General features: G+C 39.0%; 1 protein-coding gene across 2 annotated transcripts in view; it reads left to right on the top strand.

Moving 5' to 3' along the window:
- The window catches only part of LOC145996322 (lachesin-like), a 414321-nt gene that overhangs the window by 232122 nt on the left and 156829 nt on the right, over positions 1–25370 (top strand). For both annotated transcript variants that reach the window (XM_083132778.1, XM_083132827.1), the window contains exon 2: positions 22550–22636. In XM_083132778.1, the coding sequence (XP_082988904.1) occupies positions 22550–22636 (87 nt within the window). The remainder of the gene's footprint in view (positions 1–22549; positions 22637–25370) is intronic.

Raw genomic sequence — 25370 nt, 5'->3', positions numbered from 1 at the left:
GCTGACGCTTCAAATAGAGAGGAAAAATGTTCCGGCTCTAAACTGAGCTGAAGAATATATTAGCAGAGGCATGCAAGGAATAAAAGCGCGGGAAAGAAAACAAAGAAAACTGCAAAGATGAGCTCGGCAATAGAGAACGATGGAAGAAAGCAAGGTAAAAATAAATACAGATGAATCGGAGAATCAACAAAATACAACAGGCACGATAAAAAGTTGCAAGAAACAAATAATGCAATATAAACATTCAAAAATAGAACTCTCTTGGGAAAATCGACTAGAACAGAAAGGAAGAAAGACAAAGAATGGTGAAATTATGATGGCAATAAGTCTGAGAAAATTAAGAGAAAAATTGACGAACCAATGGGTAATGCACCATAGGCTTTAAAAGGAAAATAACAAGTAGGAGACATTCAGCAAGGAGAATGATAAATAAAGAGGACTGCTTTCCTTTTTAGAAAAATAAGGAAAACACATGAGCGTTAAAATTAATAGCTCAATAACATGTAACTGCAAGACAAACTAGGAACGAAATAGAAGTGATACTATAAAATCGAGCAGGAGATAGATCAAATAACATGAATGCTCAAGCAAGAACACAAGATAATTAACAAAACAGAATGCTCTAGGAAAATCTCCAGTCCTTAAAACAAATGGCAAACAACGCAAAATGATAAGAAGAGAATATAGAATGAGCTAGGAAATACAATGCAAAATGATAAGAAGAGAATATAGAATGAGCTAGGAAATATATCTCCGTGAAAGAAACTAAGCTCAGGAAATAAAAAAAATCATAGCATTAAGTTGAACTTTTAAGGATAGGCTAAACTAAAACATAATAAAGCAATCAGAAGATAAATAGAGATTACAGAAAAATATATCCTAATTACAATTAAAGTACGAGAGTTTCAAAAGAAGAACAATCTCTGGATCTAGTCTGTAAAAAGTAAAATTATCTCGCACATCAAATAAAAGATAAATCAAAACAAAAAAATATATCCTTTTAAAAATGAATGAAAACATTACTGAATAGTAACAATTAAACAAATATTGTTAAGAAACGAAACATTTATCCTTCATTAAAAACACAGCATCATTGATACACATTTTCGCTGTGTGTCTATCCTCTTATATCTATACGTATGCACAATAGCGTTTGCATTGTTTTTGATGGATTATATATTTGCAATAACTGTACATTGCTAACTAGATTAGTTGCAAAACATTCGATAAAATTCTTTTTTCAAATTCATCTGCACAGTTAAAAGTTCACCGTAAACTTTGCAGCATTCTACCGTTAAAATTTAACAGTATCTGTTAATTTTAATAAACGGGACTCGATCGATTCTTTATTTAAATTTCAATATTTTATCATGCATAAAGATAATAATTATAAAATGTAGTTCAGCATACCTTAAACATATTCGTAAAAACTAAATCATTTGAATGATATAAATTGGGTTTCCTATATTATGACGATTTGTACTTTAAAACGGTCATTCACCGGAAATTGACAGTCTTAGATTAATTTCTTCAGTCAGCTTTTTTTACAGTGTATCACACAATCACAAGCACATATGGATGACGCAACACAAGTCTTGCAGAGGATTATCCTAGCTGCAGGCCCAGATTCCAGACATTTGGTGAACATACCATGAAGGCATATGCGGGAGGGGGGTCACCACATATTCACAAATTCAGCCATTTGTGGAGGTGATGTGAGAAGCATCATGCTCCGGCCATTCTTACACCTCAGGGTCGTCCCCCAGATATGCGTTTACTAGTGTGAAAGTCTCACCTCAAATCGCCACCCCAGGAATCGGCACACAGTCTCCCGAATGGCAGTCAAGACGTCCCATCGACTGGACCACCCTGCAAATATTTGGGCCTTAACTAATTTTCAACCTGGAACCTCTGTCAAAGAGTTCTTTGATTTACCTGTATGCTGATGAGCTGAACTTACAGTTTAAAGTGCAATTCGAAACAATATGACTCCACAGGGAATCGAACCCGCGACCCCTTGATTAGGAAACGACACCGATAGCTACTACGCTACCTTAGAGACAACCAGTGCATCTATCGTCACAGCCAGTTACGCTCAACATTTTAAAAAAGGAGACAGTCTTTTGTTTATCCTTCCGCCAGAACTAGGCCAGATGCGTATGCAAATTTTCAACCGAGTTCATAACGACATTCTCCCTCTGTTCTATTGTAACCACTGGCGACCTTTTCACCAAAATTGTCACGAAGATGTTTACGCGGTCCGTATATTCTGAAGAAGAAGCCCTTGCGATGACGCTTAACAATACGACAGCACGTGTAGCGGCAACAACGAAGGACGTCCCCATAATTTCCAGAAGACCCAAGGAAAAAGACTAACAGCAAACAGGACAATGAGCTGCGACACAGAACCCAACCTCTTCTTCATCCACTCATTCTACTTCAGAAGCCAAAAAACCGTAGCGACGAATGCAACAAGACCGGAATTTTTTCCCCTCCAATTTTCCCGAGTTCGGGTTCCTGGCCAGAACCCAATTGGAAAGGCTCTCCTCGATTTGGAGTCCACACTGGCTTCCTGCCACGTACCGGCTCCTGCCTTTCCATTGAGAACGGTTTCCTTCCCCTATGGTAATCTTTTCAACTGCTAATGGAGGTTTATCAATCATTTTGCGGCCTTGTAATGTTCCGAGCTTTGTTCAACCTATGAAAACCTCTGTCCACAGCACGGTCGTACGATGTTTCGGATCGCCTCTCTCTCGATTTGTGTTGGAAGCCGTTGGCTTGGCAAGAAAATTGATTTTCAGCTTCCCCGTATAAGACCGACTATTGCCATCAATTGCAGGAACTTGGCTTGTCATGCGGTTGCACTAGCGCTGTCACTAACGGTGCTGGATCTGAGACTAGCTTAGGAAAAGATTGATTACTTGGAGACACATACACTTGGCTAGGAAGCACTCTGGAATTAGCAAACATTTTTTTAAAACACTAGTAACAGGGTGGATGAAAATCAATTTTATTTTTTTAAAAAATATATCTTTTATGATTTTTTTATTTTTAACACCATTAAGCCTTGTTTCCATGATATGAAAAACTAAATATGCTGACCAAGGCAGTAATTTATTTTATTAAAAACATAAACTAAACGTAACGTTTCAACCTTCTAGCAAGGTCTTCTTCAGACTGTATCAAGTACAAATGTAACAAGATACAAAAACAGGTAATTATATATACACAAACATTACTCCCTCCAGACTATTAGAAAGTTGTTCTGGAACTTTCTAGCAGGTGGATTTCCCTTGTCAACTGTACTTTCACCTAAAAGGCTAAGGTCCTGTTTTTGTATCTTGTTACATTTGTACTTGATACAGAGTCTGAAGAAGACCTTGCTAGAATGTTGAAACGTTACGTTTAGTTTATGTTTTTAATAAAATAAATTACTGCCTTGGTCAGCATATTTAGTTTTTATTTTTGTTTATGAAACTGTATTTGGAAAAGTTTGTTGTGTGTGTTAATGTAACAAATAATTTTAGTAACCAGTCTCCCAGAAAAAATAAAACATTCTGGATGCACTCTATAATTGTAACTTAAAATCTTTTGATAGACTTTTTAGCTGAATTTTGATTATAGTTTGCAAAATGTCAGCTGGCATATTTATTTACAGCTTAATGATAATAACACTATTTACGGTTTTACATGATTAGTATATTACACAAAATGTTTGCTATTTTTTCCTATAAAAATTATTGAAATCAAGAGACATGTACGTACGTGTGTTTACATATTACATTTTCTTTCGTATGAGCTTCATCCCAGTAGTACATATATTTGTTCCCTTGCTTTTCCTTTCAAAATGTTAGAGTATCTAAACGCCTTTGAACGATTACGAGATTATTGGATTACATTTTAATTAGTGCCACATTATAGCCTGGGCCTAGGGGTGTAAAATAGCAAGGGGCATCCGCTCACCTGCCTTACCCGTAGTGCAGTTAATGTATCATTATTTGTAGACATAATTTTTCATGTATACATGTAAGGGCGCGTATGGCTCCGTCGAGAGAACCAAAGTTATCCTCACAAAGATCATAGCCACCAGAGAGCTCCGTGGCGGAGTGGTTAGCACATCGCGCTACAACGCCAGGGGTCACGCGTTCGAATCCCGATCTGGGCATGGATGCTTATGAGTATCCATTCATACATTTCATCATATCATCACTCATCCCCATGTTCGCAAATTAGACAAAACTGGCACAAAACGATCAACCACCAGCAAGCTATGCCAGCTAAAGCATTCCTAACTTGCGAGGCTGCGGTTGTTGGTTCCGGGAATTCCGGAAGGAGAGCGGAAGAAGAGGAGTCATCCAGGGGTCGTGGCAGAAGGAGGTGCGGATTGAGAATCCTGAAGGCAGTCAGTCTTTTCCCACACATCGAGGTGGACAGGAGTGGAGCATTAAACGGGGTGAGTTTGACTCTTGTCAATGTTACCCCTTGCATAGCCTAGCATCGCCCAACTTCGGAAGGTTCGTTCCGGTGGTACCAATACGAATAAATGGTGTGTGGGACAAGGGAAATGTTTTCAGTCATTTGGATCCCCTTACATCTCCAAGCAGAGGCGGCGATTGGGTTCCAAAACTGGGGGGCGTCAACGACAGTTTACTTTCCTTTGATACATACGGTTTAGCCTAGTGTGAGGGCAAAAGTGGCAAAAAAAATGGGGGGAGGGGCAACTGCCCCCTAATCGCCGCCTCTGTCCCCCAAGATGGTGGAGATGCTGGGTAACGACCCCAGTACCTCTCCCAAGACTTGCCGCTGAAGTTCGCTCATCGCTACATGAAACCTAGTATTTCAAGGTCATTCTTTTTACCTGTGACCAAAAGTCCAGGAATATTAAATAAATGCAATTCCGGTTCAGATGAGAAAATCCGCAAGCGTAAATGAGTTCTGGACCGTAAATAACATTTTTCTCTGTAAAGTGTTTCAATTCGGTCCAGGAACCTTTCTCCCGGATCAATGTAAATTCGGTCCAGGAAGCTTTTTTCGGATCAATTTAAATAGGGTCCAAGTTTCGTATTGAAATGAAACAATACGCAACTTGGACCGAATTTAAATTGTGCGAGAAAAAAAGGTTCCGGTCCTACAGCGGAACCGAATAGAACCCATTAGAATTTATGGGTTCCTGGAGCTTTAACAACCCTTCTAGTGGCTGCATTAACCGTCCCGTATTAGCGTACTGACGAAGCTCCGTGTAATAAGAGGCCCAAGTAAATGCAGATCAGCCGGTCATGCCTTAGCTGTAATCAAAGAGAACACACACACATGATTTTACAACAGCACGCTACAAAAGTCTGCATGTACTGGCTTCCGTGTAATGTTCGCGTGACGAGCTAACGAGTACATCAGAAATTACAAGGCAGAGAAAACTGAAACCTTATAAAAATATGACCCGATCTATCAAGAAATGAGCACAGCGAACACCTACTGACCTTTAAACAAATATATTTGCTTATTCTTTTCTGGACCTTGGGTTATATTCGTATTTGCCTGAAGCAGCCCATCAATGGCCCGTGCATAGCGCATGGGTGATTCTGACCGGCATTTCATTCTTGAAAATGTCATGGCCTCGTTGAAATTGATATTGCAGATATGCAACGTTAGGTTGACAACAATATGCTCGGACATTCTTCAGTAATTAAACTTGAATTTTGTTGGTATCCAAACTATTTACTACGTAAGATCAGCAAATCAAACTTGTTACATTTCCCGGTTATGACATCACGCTACGACGCCAGGGGTCCCGGGTTCGAATCCCGGCCTTGGCGTGGATGTTTGTAAGTGTCAATTCATCATATCATCACTCATCCCCTTCTTCGCAAATTAGCCAAAAGTGGCACAAAAAGCGAGGAAAAATAAACCAAATCGATCAATCAACGTTTCGTATTCCGGCTCTTAGTCAAGGTGAAAATGATCCCTCGCTTCCATAGCGCCAAACAATTCACCTTAAACGCACTGTGCGTGCGAATTAAGTGGGGGTGTCGCGGATATTTCCCCCACAAAAATGTTATCCCCGGCACCAGAAAAGTAAAATTATTTTTATCCCTGCCAGGGATGTTTTAACCCCATCCAAGAAAATAGAATTGAAAGCATATTAGTATACCATTTCTTACGTAACAAACACCATTTGTTGCGGCTTCAGACTGTCGTGCATCCTTCACCGCTGATATTATGATACGAAAACACACGCATAATGATTATACGTGGCTTTACAACGGATAAACACAAGCGAACTCTAATTTACATTTGAAAACACACAGCGTTGTGAACGGCTATCTTTCTCAGCATGTCTCTGTTTCTGCTCGATCGCTCGTCGCTACTCAATTGTTTTTGATTGTACTAAACAACAAGAGATGGATTGAAGAAGAACTCAATTCTTCAACTGATCAACCTCACCGAGCCGATCCAACACGGAGTTCATATGATTCCAGCAGTCTGTTTTCCATGACTTAGCACTGATATTTTACATGATTAAAGTGTTCACAAGTAATCTTGTAGAGAGTAGATAGGTTAGGTGTACATTAGGTATGACTTTCGTAATAACAATTTGGTCAAGCTTTCGGTGTGACTAGTTTGATAGCTCTATGTGTATGAGCTTGGGCTTTCTTAGAATGTAAATATAGGACTAAGTGTTTATAAATTAGGTTTAAATGTTATCGTAAGATTTAATGGCCTAGGTTAGAACCGCAAAGCAATAGTTTAGTTAACTGACTGGTAACATGTACAAATTTGAATACCCCCTCAAAAACTACAACCAGCAATGAAATTACAAGTACGCCACTGAGCGGTCATCCCCAAGGGCAGCGATTGGGTTCCAAAACTGGGGGTGAGCTTTCTGTACTGCCCCCACGCCTCCCCTAGTCGCCACCTCAGGTCTTCCCCGTCAACGCAAAACGCTTACTTCGCGGAGTGCTTCAACGGCCCACTATGAGAACATCCTAGTTGTTGGAAAAGCTTTAGAATCTATATGATCGACTACCATGTACCATATCCTGACTACACTACAACGTTTCTCTCATTCAGCACTGCTGACACAAATATTCGTCCTATACACTTCACACTTTGATGGAACAATATTAAAGTTTACAATCTTTCTTCAGTTACAATTGTCGAACAAACAAAATAATAGCACATGTATGGGATCAGCACCCGTACTCATAAAATCATCCAAACAAACAATGCTTAGAAAATTTACAGGTTAGTCAGAAACCGCTTAGTTTTGCGGGGCCTCCCAGATGGCTTAGTGGATAACCCAATCGCCTTGTAATCAGTGGCTCTCTGGTTCGATTTTCGGTGGAGGCACGTGGCACGGTGGTTCGGATATAACTTTAAACTGCAGGTCTAGTTACGATTAGTCAATCTGAGCCAACGGTGGACTCAAAATAAACATAAACAACCATGTACTAGAATTGACGCCATGATGCTTGAAGAATATTCTGTTATAATGTCATTGTAAATGTCCAACTAAGAAATTGATTGCCGAAATAGAGACTCGCCCTTAATTATTAGGGTATAAGTGGTGACCTTTTGTCAGGCCGTTCAAATGTCAACCTCTCAACGAGTGACATCGTGGAGACTGAATTCCTGATGGTTTTTGATGCTCCGTTGTTGACAAACACCTTGTCCCAGTATTTGTGACGAAAGCGAATAAACATGATGTTTCCACAAACATGACTAGGGCACGGACGCTTATGGACTTAAAATACCTAAAATATGCATGCAAATGCACTAAAATGTGCACAATATGCATACATATATGTGTGCTAAAAAGGTTCAAAAACATTTGTAAATAAATATACAGAAATATAGGCAGTAATTAACAAGTTGTGAATGTGCAGGAGTTATATTGTATTGTGTGTTACGAACATTAAAAACAAGAACAGAATTTAGGCAATTAAGTTTCCAAAATATTTAGTAACTTTAAGGAAAGCAGCAGTGACAATGAGTGCAGTGATAGTTACGGTAGTCAAACTAAAAAAAACATGAACAACTAAAAATATGTTGTACCAATTTTCATTACGTCAAACTGTAGTAAGTCCCAACTTTTCAACTTTAGAAGTTGGCATCTGTGCATAGAATACTGGGTTTTCAGCGAACAAGTTTGGCCCCTTTTGTGTTGCTAATTATGTCCTACATGAAACATTTGACTATATAACAACCTTAAACCTTAGTATTTGTCCATTACAGTTTCGTGTAAATAATCTTGAATATGTATTTGCGACATTAAGGTTACACAAAGAAATACGTTCGAAAATTGCTAGTGTGGGAACTCTTTCGAAATGTACTTTTCAGTGCTACGCCTACAGAACTCGAGACTAAAAAAAACTGGAGGAAAATTCACCCACAGCCGTTTGCTGCGTAATCCTGCTTCCAGGAAAGCAAATAAATCGGATTAAAACTTAAATGCCTCAGCAGAGGGTGGGATGCTGGGGTAGAGTAAACAATTGCTTTTTTAAAAAAATTGGATCAACAATCGTGAGCGGAAGCATGTAGGTTGACACTACCATGTTTTCAGGGCAAATTACTCGCCAAAATAAATTGATTGAAGTTATAGATCTATTCCGGCATGTAAAGGTTAACGGACTGGTTTCCTCACTGGAAAATTAAAATTGTGTATGTGATTTGCACTAAAAATTACAGGCCTCGTTATATGTGCATCAGAATGAAGTCACAAAAACTTAAGGTTAATTTCACAAAGAAAAGGAATTGTTAAGTATGGTAAATACTCATTTAGCTGATTTGTTATGTCATTCTGTGGTGCTGCTAACATGTTGCAAAGTCTGTTTTATGCACTTCATACAACCACATAGGACTGGACTTACAGTTAAAGTTTAGTCCGAATAAATGCTGAAAATAGGCAATGAAAACTTCTAAGATAGGGAATGAAAATCCACTATAAAACATGAAAGGAACCAAAAATTAAAATATGCTCCAAACATGGACATAATAAATTTTCCTAGAAATTTTCAGCGGAAAATGCAGGCTTGACCAGGACTCGAACCCGGGTCTCTGGCATACCGTGCCATTGTTCTAACCACTGAGCTACCGAGCCGGCCTGGTCTCGCCTGAACTATACCAAAATTTAAAAAAAATGAAATTTTGTACTTACCTTATCAAATTCCTTGACGAAATTCACTCCTATGCTCGATTCTTCAGTAAGATGACAGTCTACAGTTTTTGATCCTAACACGTGCACTTCTCCACGTAGACGACGCTACACAATCGATTCTCCACTAGACAGGAAAAACAATAAAAACACAATTTCAGTAACAAACACCAATACTCAGATAAGGGTCGTTCACGCCAGTGAATGTACCGCTTAGACGGCTGTACACAATACATCCTCCACTAGACAAGAAACACAAAATAAAACATTATTTCAGTAACGTCCACGAACAATCAGAATCGGGTCGTATCGAGTCTCCCTTGACACACCTGCACCAACCTTACAAGCGCAGACAACAGCCACGCGAATAGCACACGTCATGCTGAAGCTTGCTATGCGCAAAACATCCAACCCCAGCTGTTCTGCATAAGTAAGGTAGCCGGTCAACACAATTTCTAGCCACCCACAAGGTCGTGGCTAGTCTGAGACTCGGGCCAATTTATTTACTTCATTGAAACAGGGTATCCAACTACAGCTCATCAAATATAATCGAGGGTTTATTCTCTTGTACAGTCACGGACACTGCCGGCTTGTAATGAATACATTGACTTTCAATGGAATCGTTACAAGCCGGCAGTGTCCGTGACTGTACACTGCCCATAAAGAAATTGCAAATAAGTGGAAATGAATTAAAATACCATGGATTTTGCGATGAAGATTAATCTGTGCATAAATTGAAGCGTAATTGAGCGAAATAGTGCCAAGCCACTTTCACCACATTTCAATTGAAATGACATGAAAGTCGGTTACAGACTGGCAAGGTAAGTTTTTAAAGGGTTGGACTGCTAAGTACGAGTAGAAAAAGACATTTCCAGTGTAAATCCAGATTTGTGAATTTGTTTGAACTTGAAGATCTGTATATATTTAAGTGAACACAACCGGTTAAAGTCGACCGCCGTGGTGGAATGTTAGTTGCGACGCCAGATGTCCCGGGCTGACGACTCGAACCCTGTCTCTGGCATACAGTGCCATTGCTCTACCAACTAAGCCACCAAGCCAGCTCCTGGATTTCACTCCCGCTGTTTTACCCGTGTGGTGTTGCAGTTGCCTCTGCTAGTGCTACCACAATGAAATATGTTATCTTTCATGCACTGATGACGACAACGGTGCCTTCACTCTCCCAGCATGGAGGTGTATACCCAACGGCAAAATAAATTGTATGCAAATTGTCCATCATAATTTTCAGTTAGTCTATTTTTCAAAGTGTGATGTTAATTAATGAAATAATGACGTCAATAAACAGAGCATAGCATCTGCTTCACATGAAAAGAATTCCATATTTCATAATAACACAGAAAGTAGAAAAAAGAAGAATGAAAATAGTGATGGACAATTTGCATACTATTATATTTGCCATTACCTGCACATTATCTTATTATTTGTCACATCCAAAAAGGTACAGTCACGGACACTTCTGGCTTGTAACAAGGCCAGTAATTTTTAATGAGATCGTTACAACCCAGACGTGTCTGTGACTGTACACCTTGGAATTCGCAATTGCAAAATGTAACGAAGCTCTTTCGTCTCGTGTGCTCCCGTTTCGCATTATTGCGTTTTCACCTCCACCAATAGAATTTCAAATTATTTATGTGACACGAACTTTCTAAGGTGAAACGGGACATCCCATTTCGCCTTACACACAAAAAATTTCCCACCTCGGAAAATTATCGACTTGAAGGGTAATTCATAATGGGAGCGCAGAGCTTGTGATGTTGCATACCTTGGCTCCTACTGTCCTGTCGGTTAGCTTAAGTTAGGTAAGGTTAGGTTAGGTTAGGTTAATAATACATTAATAATATAACCCTTCATGTCCATAATATTCCCTGGTGGGAAAGGTTTTGTTTGTAAGGCGAAATGGCATGTCCCGTTTCGCCTTAGAAAGTTAGTGTTACACAAATCACGCGAAATTGTATTGGGGGAGGTGAAAACGCAATAACGCGAAACGGGATAAGGCGAAACGGTCCGTAATCTTACGTCTATTGGTTTTGACCTTGTGCGTTCATAAGTCCCATTTCATTACAATCCACCCTCATCGCCGCAATTAGCCAAAAGTTGTAAAAAAGCGACGCTAAATTTAAAAAAATACAAATTTACTCTTTTCTAGCCACTGCGTTGGAAGTGGCAAAAGATACAACTGACACGATCTTCAATATTGATCTTTCTTGCTTTCGTGCATGGCATACTAATTAAACTTACATTTTCTTTTCTTAGCAAGAACTAATTTTGGCGCCATTACTCTTCTTCTTTCAGTATCGACATTTCACGATAACGAAGCCAAATTTGGAGAAGGCAAAGTAAAGATTTAGATCAAACTGCCGGCGTTTTCAGCAGGAAACATTTTCCATCGAGTGAACTGGAAACTTTAAGAGTTTCCTAGAAGTAAAGTTTTCCTTTTATCTCGTAAAAGTTTCCGCTTCAGGTTTTGGCGTGCTTGCGGGGACTTTCTCAAAAGTATCGGAGTCTGTTGGACTTTCCAAAAGTTACACACAAGACATACTTGGCGATCTTATTTATAGATCGGAATCTTTTAAGTACAAACTTCAAACTCTTTAAGTTAGGTCTTTGTGAGCAAAGGAAATGTTGCGCCACGTTTAAAAAAAATAAACTGGGAAACTGTTGGAACTATAAATGGATTGATATCGTAGTCCCAAAATAGGCAAGAAACTGCAATATTTTGGGGAATGTTGTTTATTGAAGTCAAATAAGAACTAACGTGGACACAAAATAGGAACAGAACAAAAATATTATTCGAAATAATGTTTCATAAAGTCAAAGAAGAACCATCACAGTTACAAAATAGGCAACAAACAGCAATACTATTCGAAATAATGTTTCTTAAAGTCAAAGAAGTACCATCATACTTACAAAGTAGGCAACAAACAGCAATATTATTGGAAATAATGTTTCATAAAGTCAAGGAAGAACCATTATAGTTACAAAATAGGCAACAAACAGCAATATTATTCGAAATAATGTTTCATAAAGTCAAATAAGAAACATCATAGTTACAAAATATGCAACAAACAACAATACTGTTGGAAATATTGCTTCTCAAAGCTCACCAAGAACTATTGTCACATAATAGGCAAAAAACCTAATATTATTCGAAATATTGTTTCTTAAATGTCCAAGAAGGATTATCGTGCTTACAAAAAGGACAAGAAATATCAATATTGTTTGAAATGTTGTTTTTCAGTGTCTCAGAATAATTATATTCACATTGTTGTTACATTTCGTCCTTTACTGGATTCGGATTTAAAGAGAAAACACGTTCAAAAACAAACAAGAGAGATAAATTTGCATAGCAAATTCAATGGCAACTTCTACCACCACCCTAGAATTAGGCAACACACATAACGCCTTGCAGGGAAGAGATCATTTCGTAATCTAGGCATCCCATTTTTATTTCCGGCGACTCTACATACGTTTTCCATTTTGATTCAATAATTTATTGATTTGTTAAGTCCACTTTATGCACAGAAAGGCTATTCGGGACTGGACCTATAGTTTAAAGTGGGATCCGAACCAATATGTGCCTCCAGTTTTCCATTTTAAAACGATTTAAGATTTATACAGGGTCCGGCAACTTAACCTGGCTGGTTTTAATTACAAATAAAAACAAGACGCTTTCCTGCAACGAAGTCAATTTATTACATGTTGTACAGTCAACGGCAAAGATAATGGTAGGCAAATTGCCCACCGCTATTCTCATTACTTTTTTATTCTACATCCTGTGTTGCTTTAAGGAATGAAACTACGTTACTTCGAAGCGGGCATTGCCCTCGACTTATTTGTGTCATTCTTTCAATTCATTATCAGCACAATGTGTAATATAGACCGAATGAAAATGGTGGTGGACAATTCGCCTACTGTTTCTTTCGCCGTTAGGTGTCCAACATCTCAAATCATTTTAGAATAATAGCATGAGTGGCAGTTTCATGCAATTTCTTGACAAGGGCATTGCAATTTTTGAATAACACAACTGAATCTGACAGTTTTTAGAACAACACTGAACGGGAGTTCCTCCAGGTAACGACATTCACCAAAATCTGCATGTTCCCAGTAGGAATACCATTTTACTGAGGGTAAGGATCTTCAAGGAGACTGAAAATAACATCTGGTGGGCATCGTAAGGTTCGAAATCCCGAGAACATCGAACTTGGTCTGGGGACTGTTTTGAGATGTCAATTCAAAAAATGAACTTTCCTTGTCAAGAAACTGCAAATGCTTTGAGATGTATTGCAACATGCATTAAATTGACTTCGTTGCACGAAAGACTTTTGTTTTTATTTGTAATTAAAACCCGTCAGGTGCAATTGCCGGACACTGCATTTTAACTTAAATTGGTTGAAGCTTCTGCAGAAATGTGTGTGTGTGTATAAAACTACCTACAGTACAATAGTACACACACACACCTAAAAAAGCATTTATTTGCTTTCGAATCCAAATTCTTGTGAGTGGAATGCATCACAGCCTATCGTTTCGAATTACTTGTCTGTCTTCACATTCCTTTCTTTTTTAGTTTCGTAAGGATTTTCAAACTCGCAACAGCAGTAGCCACGACCGAAATATTTGTACGGAAACGGTCATTAACAAAACGTAAAACGAGCGTGACAAAGTTTGGACAGAGAAGACCAATCCGGAATCCGAAAATAGCAGATTTCGGTCATGTTTATTTGGCAACACCTAATGAACGGTAGCCGTACTTGCTTCGGAACAATTAGACCTGAAAATGGAGTTTGTCATGAATGACGGTTTTTTGTAGGTGCATCTGATTCGCGGTTGCGAAGATGTTGGAGGTTTCCGAGGTAATGAACGGTGGCAGGGTTAAATTTACCCATTTCTTCTCAGCATCTTACCCTCACGGACTCTTGCTTCCAATTCCTACGTCGTGTCTCGGAATTTACAAAGAATGGATTCGCGTTGGCAACTGCACTTAAACGAAAAGGTTCCTTCTCTCAGGTCCCTTGGGTAAGTGTGCGAGGGTAAGGAGTGCATCGATTCTTAATCCCAGAACAAGCGTTACGGAGCTATTCAGCAGAATGTAGCGTTCTGGCAGATACAGTATAATCATGTGGGGCGTTACCCCCACACCCCCTATACGCCTTCATGGCGTGGTGCTATGCACAGGGGAACACTTTACCTTTTTTACAGTATAATCACACTAGGTTTTCTGCATTATTAAGCCACATCAACTGCGATATTTTAAAAATACTTTTGATTGCCAGTGTATGATACTGGAAATTCTACTGTTTGAAATACCGTTAATTGCTAGTGTATTACATATAGGAAATTCTACTTTTTTGAGTTGGGTTTTTGAGTTAGTGTTTAAAGTACACTTTCTGCACAGTAAGGCTAATCGGGACGGGACCTACAGTTTAAAGTGGTATCCGAACCACTACTCGTATGTGCCTCCACCGTGTATCGAACCAGGGACCTCTTGATTACAAGGCGATGACGCTACCACTACGACATCGGGGAGGCAGGGAATTCTACTGATTAAAATACTGTTGAGTGCTAGTTTATTAAATACAGGATATTGTATTGTTTTAAATACTTTTGATTGTCAGTGTATTGCATGCAGGGAATTCTACTGTTTGAAATACTGTTGATTGCTAGTGTATTATATACAGGAAACTGTAGTGCTTTAAATACTTTTGATTTCCAGTACATACAGTACATACATTTCCACATACAGGAAATTCTATTGTTTTAAATATTTTTTATTGTCAGTGTATTCCATAAAGTTCCATTTTAAATACTTTTGATTACCAGTGTAATAGTTAAATTCTATTGTTTTAAATGCTTTTGATTACCGGTGTATTAAATACAGCAATTATATTGTATCAAATATTTTTATTGCCAGTATATTCTACACCGGGAATTATACAAAATACTTTTGATTACAAGTGTATTACATATAGAAAATTGTATTATTTTAAGTGCTGTTGATTGCCAGTGTATTCGATACAAGAAATTCCATTGTTTTAAATACTTTTGATTGCCAGTGTATTCCAAGAAAGGGAAATCTATTTTAAATATTTTTTTTTATTCCCAGTACATTACACAGTAAATTCTATTGTTTTAAACACTGTATTACTACATACAGGACAATGCACATCAACTGAACCCATTTCACAACTAAGCGACTGGCAAGGAGCTAATTATTAACATACCCCTGAATTCATCTCAGCACAAACTTTCCTTTTGTGTGTCCCCAATGCGTAGTGGTCACATTGTAATGAAGTAGTCCCAGGTTCGGTGAAGGCGCATAGTTGTTTGGATTCTACCTTAAAGTGTTCGCACAAATTCGATTAACCTATCTCCAGTATCAAGTTGACCATACGAGTGTGCAGACCCTCTGACTAAGGGTGCAAAAGCCTTGATGAAAGTTCAGTCGGAATGAAAATGTCATTCCATCTCACTGTTTTATTGTATTGATGAGCACTAAACAGGGGCGTAAAAACTGTGTGTCCGGAGCCGAAACCACCGAAAATCACTCTATTCCAAGAATTCCAGCTTCCGTAACACAAAATTTCTCTGTTCCCCTTCCTCTTTATTTTCCTTCTCTGTGGTTCAGACTAATTTATATGTAAACATGATTTCGCGCAGCAGATTCAAAACAACTACACGCTACTGTGTAATTTATTTATTTAAAATGTGTGACCAATTAATTTTGCGAGCTGTGACTGTCATCTTTTTATAACATTCACAATTAAGTTGTATTAATGATAAAACTCTTTGATAAGAAGAAAGACATTTCATTATCACTGTTACTGTTCTAGTTATGTATTGTGGGATATAGTGTAATATATACCAATTCGTAAGTAGATTTCTGTATTTTCTTTCATAAACAAATAATATACAACCTTAGTGACAATGAAGTTCGACCAGTCACAAATATAGGAGTGCGTTGTGAAAGAAGGAGAACACATGCATATGCTGAACATATTTTATTCAGCAGGCTACACGGAACAAAGGGAAACATAAATTTCCGCTGCAACGCAGCAATGTATGGTGTCCACACAAAATAAAACATTTTCGTCCATCTACACGTGACATTGAAGTTCGACCACTGTTAGAGGGGATCATGTTTACCATGGTGTGACGCCACCCCGTCGGCGAATAACTGTGGCAATGCGTCGGGGCATGCTGCGGACGAGTCGTTCAAGGTATTGCACATCGATGCGGTGCCATTTCTCCTGCAGGGAGGCGATAAGAGCAGCCACTGTCGTGGGTCCCCTCTGTTGCACACGTCACTTAAGAACACGCCACACATTCTCAATGGGCGAGAGGTCGGGACTCGATGGTGGCCATGGCAGAGTTCGCACGTGATGGCGAGTCAACCATTCTCTTGTCAGCCGCGCTGTATGAGGCCTGGCATTGTCGTGTTGAAAGATGAGACGCCGCCTGTGGAACAGGTGCCTTCGCACTGTGGGAAGATGCCGCTCCAGTATGCGTGTATAGGCGTGTGCATTCACAATGCCCTCACAGACGTGTAGTGGGCCAACCCCAGATGCCGTCATGCATCCCCATACCATCACTGACGCAGGTTTCTGTACCCGACGTGCATAACATTTTGCTTCATTCTGTTCCTCCTTCCGACAAATGACTGTTTTCCGTATTTTCCAGTACACAACATTGAAAATGGATTCGTCCGTGCACAAAACCCTGTTCCACTGCCGAAATGTCCATCCCCGGTACATTCGTGCCCACCGTAGTCGATTGCCTTTGTTCAACATGGAAAGGAAGGGTTTACGTTTCGCCTTGTACACTCGGTAACCGCATCGCTCTAGGTAACGGCAAATGGTTCTGGTTGACACTTCAATGTGAAAGCGTTCCCGAGTCCACAGTCGTAATTCGGCCACAGAAACATGATTGTTGGTCTGGATATAGCGCCTAAATATCCGTAGGTCACGCACGCTCAGCAGGCGTTTTCGACCGGGGGCCTTACCTGGCTCCGTAGTACCCGTATTTTGGTGGTGTTTGATGATGCAGTGGACGGTTGACTTGAGTAAGTTCAGTTGGCGCCCTATTTCCCGTTCACTGAGTCCATCCCGTTGCAACTCAACCACTTTTCTCCTCACGGTGTTGTCAATAGGTTTGCCCCTGGCCATGGTGATGATGCACTGCGGTTCCTCGGTGCACAGCACGCGCTTATATACGGCGGACTCCCTTATCGTGTCCGTGACGTCATGCTTCCGTCGAATGCGACACTATCTGGAATTTACCGTATGGGTCTGGTGCCTGGTCGAAGTTCAATGTCACGCGTATAATTCCCCGTTTTCGTTCTTTACGTAACCTTGGGTGCAACATGCTGGGATCACGATTCTTGCCTGCTCACTTTCCTCCTCTTACACACATGCATCACTTCTGCGGGTCAGGGCCTCCCCCATGGCGCAGTGGTAGCGTTGTTGCCTTGTAATCAAGGGGTCCCGGATTCGATACCCGGTGGAGGCACAAGTGGTTCGGATCCCACTTTAAACTGTAGGTCCAGTCCCGATTAGCCATACTGTGCATAAAGTGGACTTAAAACACCAACTCAACAACAACAACAACTTCTGCGGGTCACCCATTCCACCGCCTATGCCTCTGTGCATTTAATCACGTATTCCTTTCTGGTCGAACTTCATTGTCACCAAGGTTGTATTTGTACTAGTTGCTAGTACAAAACTAACAGCAACAATTATGGCGACCTTCAGCCAGGATTCGTGAATATATAGTACGGAATCTTCTGATTACTTTAAATAATTGATCGGAAGCAACATTCTTACAACTTAAGAACGGGAGTTTTCTTAAGATCCAATGTCTTCGATAGTTTCAGGGAAAATGAAACTAATGAAGAAAATGCTGACCCAATGAAGAATATTATTTGTTGCAGTAATATTGAAGCAGATTCTCGTATTGTGAAGTGCAATGGCTGCAATAAATGGGAACATTTGGAGTGTAGAGGTTTGACTGTAATGCACTGGGTAATATTTAGCTCTTCTAATGAAAGCTATTTTTGTAAATCTTGTAAACCAAATTTTGATCCTTTTTTGTTAAAATCTTATACAAGTACAGTGAATCCAAACTTGGTCAAGATTATTGCTGCATTTCAAGTTACGGTTACTCAAAGTTTGCAGCAAAATAATGAAAATCTTCAAGAAAAGTTGCAACAGAACATTCGCTGTGAATTGCAACAAAATAATGAAATGTTGCAAAAGGAGTTACAAAAGGATATGCACCAAAATAATGAAATGTTGCAAAAGGAGTTACAAAAGGATATGCAACAAAATAATGAAATGTTGCAAAAGGAGTTGCAAAAGGATATGCAACAAAATAATGAAATGTTGCAAAAGGATATGCAACAAAATAATGAAATGTTACAAAGGGAGTTGCAAAAGGATTTGCAACAAAATAATGAAAATCTGGAAGAGAAGTTTCAAGCCATTGGAAATGAATTACAGCAGCATAATGTTAGGTTTAACGGACGGCTTGATCATATTGAACATTCGTTACAAGATGTTGCCCAAACTTGTCAAAATGTTAGCAGTGAGTTGAGGTATAAATTGGATGAAGGTATTAGTACAATGCATGTCAAAGTTTCAGATATTCAAGAACAAATGAAGAGTCATGACGGAAAGTTAGCAAGGTTGGAAGTCTACAATGAGGAAATTATGGAGAAATTTACTCAACATGAGGTTAGGTTTGAAACATTAAATGCGGAATTAGGTAGAATGAAGGTAGTTCAGACTGCTACATGTAGCTCTGAAACCTTGGTAAATTACCTTAGAGATAGGGTTATTTCTTTGGAGCAAGGCAATGCCATCAGCAACAGTGTTGCTAACAAAACTTTAAATGGAAGACGAGAACTGAGCGAAGAGGATGGAAATAGTAAACAAACTGAGCATGTGGCTTGTCAAACAAATAATGCAAATTCAAATCGAAGATCACGAAATGTTAAATTTCGGGCTAGTGCTCGAAGTGACAAACGTGGTGTTGGTTCTTCCGGTTATGATTCATCTGATATTGGTGTACCTGTAATTACTAAACGTAAATCAGGTCAGAACGCTACTTCTTTAGGAACTCATTTTACGTATAGGCTCTCCAATACATCTTAATTGTGGGATCCTCCATTACGTGACGATTCACCTGCTCATTTCACTACACATCCGTCGGCCAATAGAGACTTCGCACTTTCGGAGAAAACATATAGAGTGCATTATAATGAACCTTGTTCTACTAACCATTATGGTTATGGAAGTCCTCTGAATGCCAGTTTTCATAATGAAACTCAGTGTTGTACAACGAAAGCTTACTCAAATAATCCAATTTCACAAATGTATTTTCAGCATACATCTTCATGTGAGAAGCCAATATATACTGTGGCTGGTAATACAAATGCTGCAACTTCAATGAGTCCGATGTTTTGTAATCAAAATTACATTCGCAGAAATGACGTTTTCAATGATCCAATTAACATTGCTTCTAAGAATTCTGAGTCTCCAAATTTTGAATCAAACCAGTTTTGTAAACCTGCGCGTGCAGAATGTAATACAAATATTTCTGCAAGAACCCCATTTGGAGAATGCCCGGGTAAATTTATTCGTGTAAATGAGCTATGCCAGTTACCACGTTTTGGAGGTGACGTCTAGAAACAATTCAGCTAGGGAGTTTATAGACCAGCTGACAACAATGTTAAATTTGATTGGTGTATCTTCTCATTATCGCCTGCAAGTTATTCACAAATGTTTCTACAATCCTGCAGCGTATTGGTTCAGTAGTGAAAGACGGAATTTCTCATCATATGATGATTTTGTGTGCAAGTTTCTTGAACAATTTGCTTCGAAAAATTTAAAAATATGTTATTCATTGTTATACGCGAATGATTTTTCCTGAGAGCACAAAGACTATGTTCTAATAATGAGGATGTGAAAAATGAAGAAGAAAGGCTTTTTAATATAGCAAACGAAAATGGCTTTCACACTAACAGAATAAACCAAATCAAAAAACAAGTCGAATTAACTTAGGTTATTTCCATCATTATCCTATGTGTACAGTTATGTTAACGGATAATGGATCACAATTTAAATCCAGCGAATGGGAAAAATTTTTGAAGTCAATTGGTGTAAAGCATATTCTCACTTCACCATATTCGCCTCATACGATTCCAATTGAGATATATAATAAAGAGATCATTCGTTTGCTTAGACTCTTTTGTAAAACCAACAACAGATCTTGGTCCAAAGTTTTAACAAATGTTATAAAATTACTACATTTCTCATATAACGAGGTTGTTGGTTTCACTCCGGCTGAAATTTTTCTACACGAGGAAGTTCGGGAGAAAATAACTTCTGTTATTGACTGGCCAGAAGAGATGAACGAATTGTCTTGGACAGCTAAATATATTCAGTTAATTGAAACAACTAAACGTTCAAAATCTAGGAAGAAGACTTCATTCAAACGCAGAAACCCCTACAATTGTTCAAGGTGATTTGATTATGGTTAGGAATCATGCAAGAAGTTCTGCCTTGAAAAAAACTATCCATAAATTTTATGACTTATATGTGGGGCCATTTTTGGTAGAGGAAGTGAAGAATAATTTCGTGAACTTAGTGTCTTTGGATGGACAACAGATAAAGTGTAGACACAATTTACAAAATATCAAACCCTTCCACTGTTCATTGAAGAAGAAACAAAAGTTGTTGTTGAATGTTAACAAATAGGTGCGCAAGGGTAACAACGTAGTTTCGAATTGATTGTCATTCTTTGAAAAATTTGTTACAGTATTAAATGTTGTTTTGAATGTTGAATATTTTAAAGTTATGTAACTGTTCGATGTGTATATTTAAGATATTGTATCTTTTTAAGCCACCAAAGTATGATGTCTATATTTTCTTTACCCCAGGAGGGGAGGTTATTGTGACTGTCATCTTTTTATAACATTCACAATTAAGTTGTATTAATGATAAAACTCTTTGATAAGAAGAAATACATTTCATTATCACTGTTACTGTTCTAATTATGTATTATGGGATATAGTGTAATATATACCAATTCGTAAGTATATTTCTGTATTTTCTTTCATAAACAAATAATAATGTATATTTGTACTAATTGCTAATACAAAACTAACAGCAACAGAGCACATAGATGTAACACCACTAGGCTAACAAATAAATTGCGGGAGTCTTAATAACAAGTATTTGCTGGAGAACGAATAGAGATAGTCCAATTACATAGGAAATAAATCCGCAATAGTTGCTTGGAACTTTCGTTCGTTTGAAAACACTATTTTCTAAAGATTGATTGATTGATTGAGTTTATTTTACTTCGTGTTTTGTGTGACTTTACTAATTTGCGAAGATGGGGATGAGTGATGAAATTGATGAATGGACATTCACAAACAACCAAGCCCGAGCGGGATTTGAACCCGGGACCCTGCGGGATTTGAACCCGGGACCCTTCGCGTCGCAGCGCGATGTGCTTACCACTTTTTTTATATATAAAAGGAAATACCCCCTACACGAAGGTATCCCCCACCATTCACACTTTTTCTCACTTTTTACATTTTCCAATTCTTACAGTTTCTCAGTTTCTTATCATCTGGACAAACACAAATACCCATGCCTTACCCGAGACTCGAACCCGGAATCCCTGGCGTTGAAGCGCGCTCTGCTAACCACTCCGTCATGGAGGTCGACCACTCGGACACAAGTTCCGGCTATTTTTTAAAGAGAATAATATTGTTCAATACATGGCAATAAGATTCCTGTACACTAAATTTCAAGGCTCTCCCCGAAGGCGGGAGCGTCGTTGCCTTGTAATCAAGGGGTTCCGGGTTCGATACCCGGTGGAGGCACATAGTGGTTCGAATCCCACTTTAAACTGTAGGTCAGTGCCGATTAGCCTTACTGTGCATAAAGTGGACTTAACGACCCCCCCTCCCCGTGCGCACGCCTATGAAGTTGACTTACGATAAACTCTTAGCTTTTGTCTTCAACGACTTTCTTTAGTGACATTACACTAAATAGAATAAACTTTTGGTATTTTTAATCATTTCGCAAACTCTCTAAGTTAATACAACGAATTGAATCAAACATAGGATCTCTAGCTTCAAAGCGCGCTACGCTAACACCGGTTAACAAGACCAAAACGAAGATAGCATACGCAGAATATCCCAGTTTCATTCCAACGGTGCATATTTCCTGGCTTTAGTAATTCAACTTTAAAAGTATCAGCAATCTCAAGGATATTCGGAAATGAAGTGAACTCCCGTTTTGAAAAACTAATTTTTCATTCAAAACAAACACCTTCTAATATCGTTTTCTAAATTTTCTCTTTTCCTCTTTCCAGAGAGAATGAGAGGCAATTGCTGGCTGTTGATGTTGCTGCATTCTTTCTCCCTAATCATGGTGCTAGGAGGGGAACACTCTCAACTAGGTGAGTATCAACATTCACAATGATGTCGCTAATTCTTTGAGACTCTAGTGCAACCGACCACGGGTATATACTAAAATAGAAGTTTATACGAGTATCTATCATTGGCCATAAATTCATCCAGTTTGCAACACTATCACTTGAAGCGCGTTATTAATACTCAACGATATTGGCACCCGCAATGAGGGTAAAGAAGGGTTACTTGACCATCTTCAAATAATAAATAACGAGAAATTCCTACTTTTCCTTTCTCTCTCTCTCTCGTTTTATTTTGTAATTATTTTGTCTATATTTCTTTCCTTATATCTTCTTTCTAACGTTTGATCTTCTTTTATCAGTTTTAATACCTTTTCGTTCGAGTTTATACTTCTATCCTTCTTCATAATTTCTTTTTCTGTATTGTCCCTTCCATTTTCTGTCCATTTCTTCTTTATTCTTCCTCTCTCTTTCTCTATGTCAGCCTCTTTTCACTCTCTCATTCTCTCTCTTCATTTCAGTCTTTTCTTTCTCTTTCTCTCCCTCTCTTCATGTCTTTCTCTATCACTTCTTTCTCTCTTGCCCTTCCTCTCTTTCCGGCTTCTTTCTCGGCCTCTCTGTAGTCTTTATTTATTTTCCTTCTCTTCGTATGTTTGTCTCGGTTCTGTATTCTCTTCGTTTCCCCCTCCATCTCTGCCTCTCTCTTTTTCTTTCCTTCTTTCTTTATGTGCGCGTGTGTCTTGTTTCCTATTTCTTATCCCTTCTCATTCTCTATTGTGTGTTACCTTTTCAACCTGCCTCCCTGTCGGAGTGATTAGCATAGCACACTATGACGTCAGGAGTTCCTGGTTCGAATCGAGGCCTGGGTATGGGTGTTCTTTGTCAGAGTCCCTTTAGCGATTTCATCACTCATCTTCATCTTGGCGATTGGTCAGGCTGAAAAACGACGTCTTTTGTCAGTAGCCTCTTCTTCTGTCCCTCTTAAAACACCTCTCGCTCATGATGACATGCAAACATAATGCCAATACAGGGTGTACATAAAAGAATATGGTAGTTTCAACATTCTTTTTATTTCTCGTAGCAACGGGGTATGAGAACATATGTTACACTGGATGAAAGAAAAACTATCAAAGATTACTTTTAAAACATACTCGCAAACTTGTACTTTCCCTCACTGACGCGGGCGACACCACTGTCGAGAAATGGCGACTCCCTCACCATAAATCATTCTGCTTATCTACCGTGGCCGCCACGTTCTCCCGACCCCACACCATGTGATTTCTTCCTTTTGGGGATTTGTGAAAGATCCTGAATTGAGAAATCGGATTGTTCCAACCATGCTGATACGAGTGTGCAGGAAATGGACTTCCGACTGATGTATGCCGTGTCACCAAGGGATCGCACAGTGAACACTTGTAACACAGTGTTGTAATGTACGTAAGTTGCACAAACTTGGAAAGTTGTTCTTTCTTTCGATGTAACATTTGTTCTCATACCCCGTCGCTACGAGTAATAAAAAAATGTTGAAACTGCTATATTATTTTATGTACACCCTGTATATCTAACTTAAGGATACAACTTTTCGGATTTGAACCCCCTTAGAAAGTTTTCTGCTGGCGACCATCCTCAGCGAGATAATGACCACTAGAAGGAAGGCGTTTGAGTTCACACACACGTAAATATGTGAATCCTTTCACAAAATATTGCAAATGTGCAGGGTGTCCACATGAAACATCCCTGATTTCAAATTACAATTATGAGGAAACTATTCGACCTAGAGCCTTGCGGTTTCATGTAAAGCAACTCCTTTTTTATGTGCTGAGTAATTAGCAACGATGACGACAGCACGAGAGAGCACAGTGCGAGGTGTGGTATGTGGAAACGAAATCATCAATTGCAGACCAAAGACATTTCAGACGTGTGTTTGAACGGGAGCCACCAGACGTAAAGGCAATTGTGTCTTGGTATGACAAGTTCCTAGCCACTGCGAGTGTTAATCGAAACTGAGGTGAACAGTGGCTCGAGATCGAGTATCAGCTACACATTTTAAGGGTTACGAGCCCACGTAGAAATGCACTAAATTAAAAAAACATTGAGTTGCTTTACATGTTACCCCCCAAACCGCAAGGTTCTATATCGAATAGTTTCCTCACAATTGTAATTTGAAATCAAGAAGGTTTCATGTGGGCACTCTGTACTATGACGATGCAGAAAGTGCGAAATATCGCGATCGCGATGATAGGAAAAAAACTGCAAAAACGTGTTGGAATCACTGATAGGTAGACAAACTCTAAGACATCGATAAGTCCACGTGTACTTTTCTTCGCCAATATAAATTACTCGCAAGTCGTCCGGAAGAATGCATCACATGTCAAACCGAAAGTGTCACGGAACATTACGACAGGATTTTTCATTATGCAGATGCCCTCTCTTGTAGTGATGTAGTGATCATCCCCGAGACCATCCAATGCTGGCTACATAATAAAAAGATTTATTTTTAGACTTTTGGCGACCATGTTTCTAATGTTATGTGATAAAGTTGATCTTTTTAATTTCTTATTTTCATAATAAAGTTTTAAACTCCAACTTACATGAAAATAAGATCGCACACAAATATATGTGGCCTCCTCGATGTCGCAGTGCTAGCGTCGTCGCCTTGTAATCAAGGGGTCCTGGGTTCGATACCCGGTGGAGGCACCTAGTGGTTCGGATCCAACTTTTAACTGTAGGTCCAATCCCGATTAGCCTTACTGCGCATAAA

Source organism: Lepisma saccharinum, chromosome 1 (genome assembly GCF_977018435.1).
Source record: "Lepisma saccharinum chromosome 1, izLepSacc3.1, whole genome shotgun sequence".
Classification (NCBI taxonomy): Eukaryota; Metazoa; Arthropoda; class Insecta; order Zygentoma; family Lepismatidae; genus Lepisma; species Lepisma saccharinum.
The sequence above is the reverse complement of the archived record's forward strand: the minus strand, read 5'-3'. Positions and strand labels throughout refer to the sequence as shown.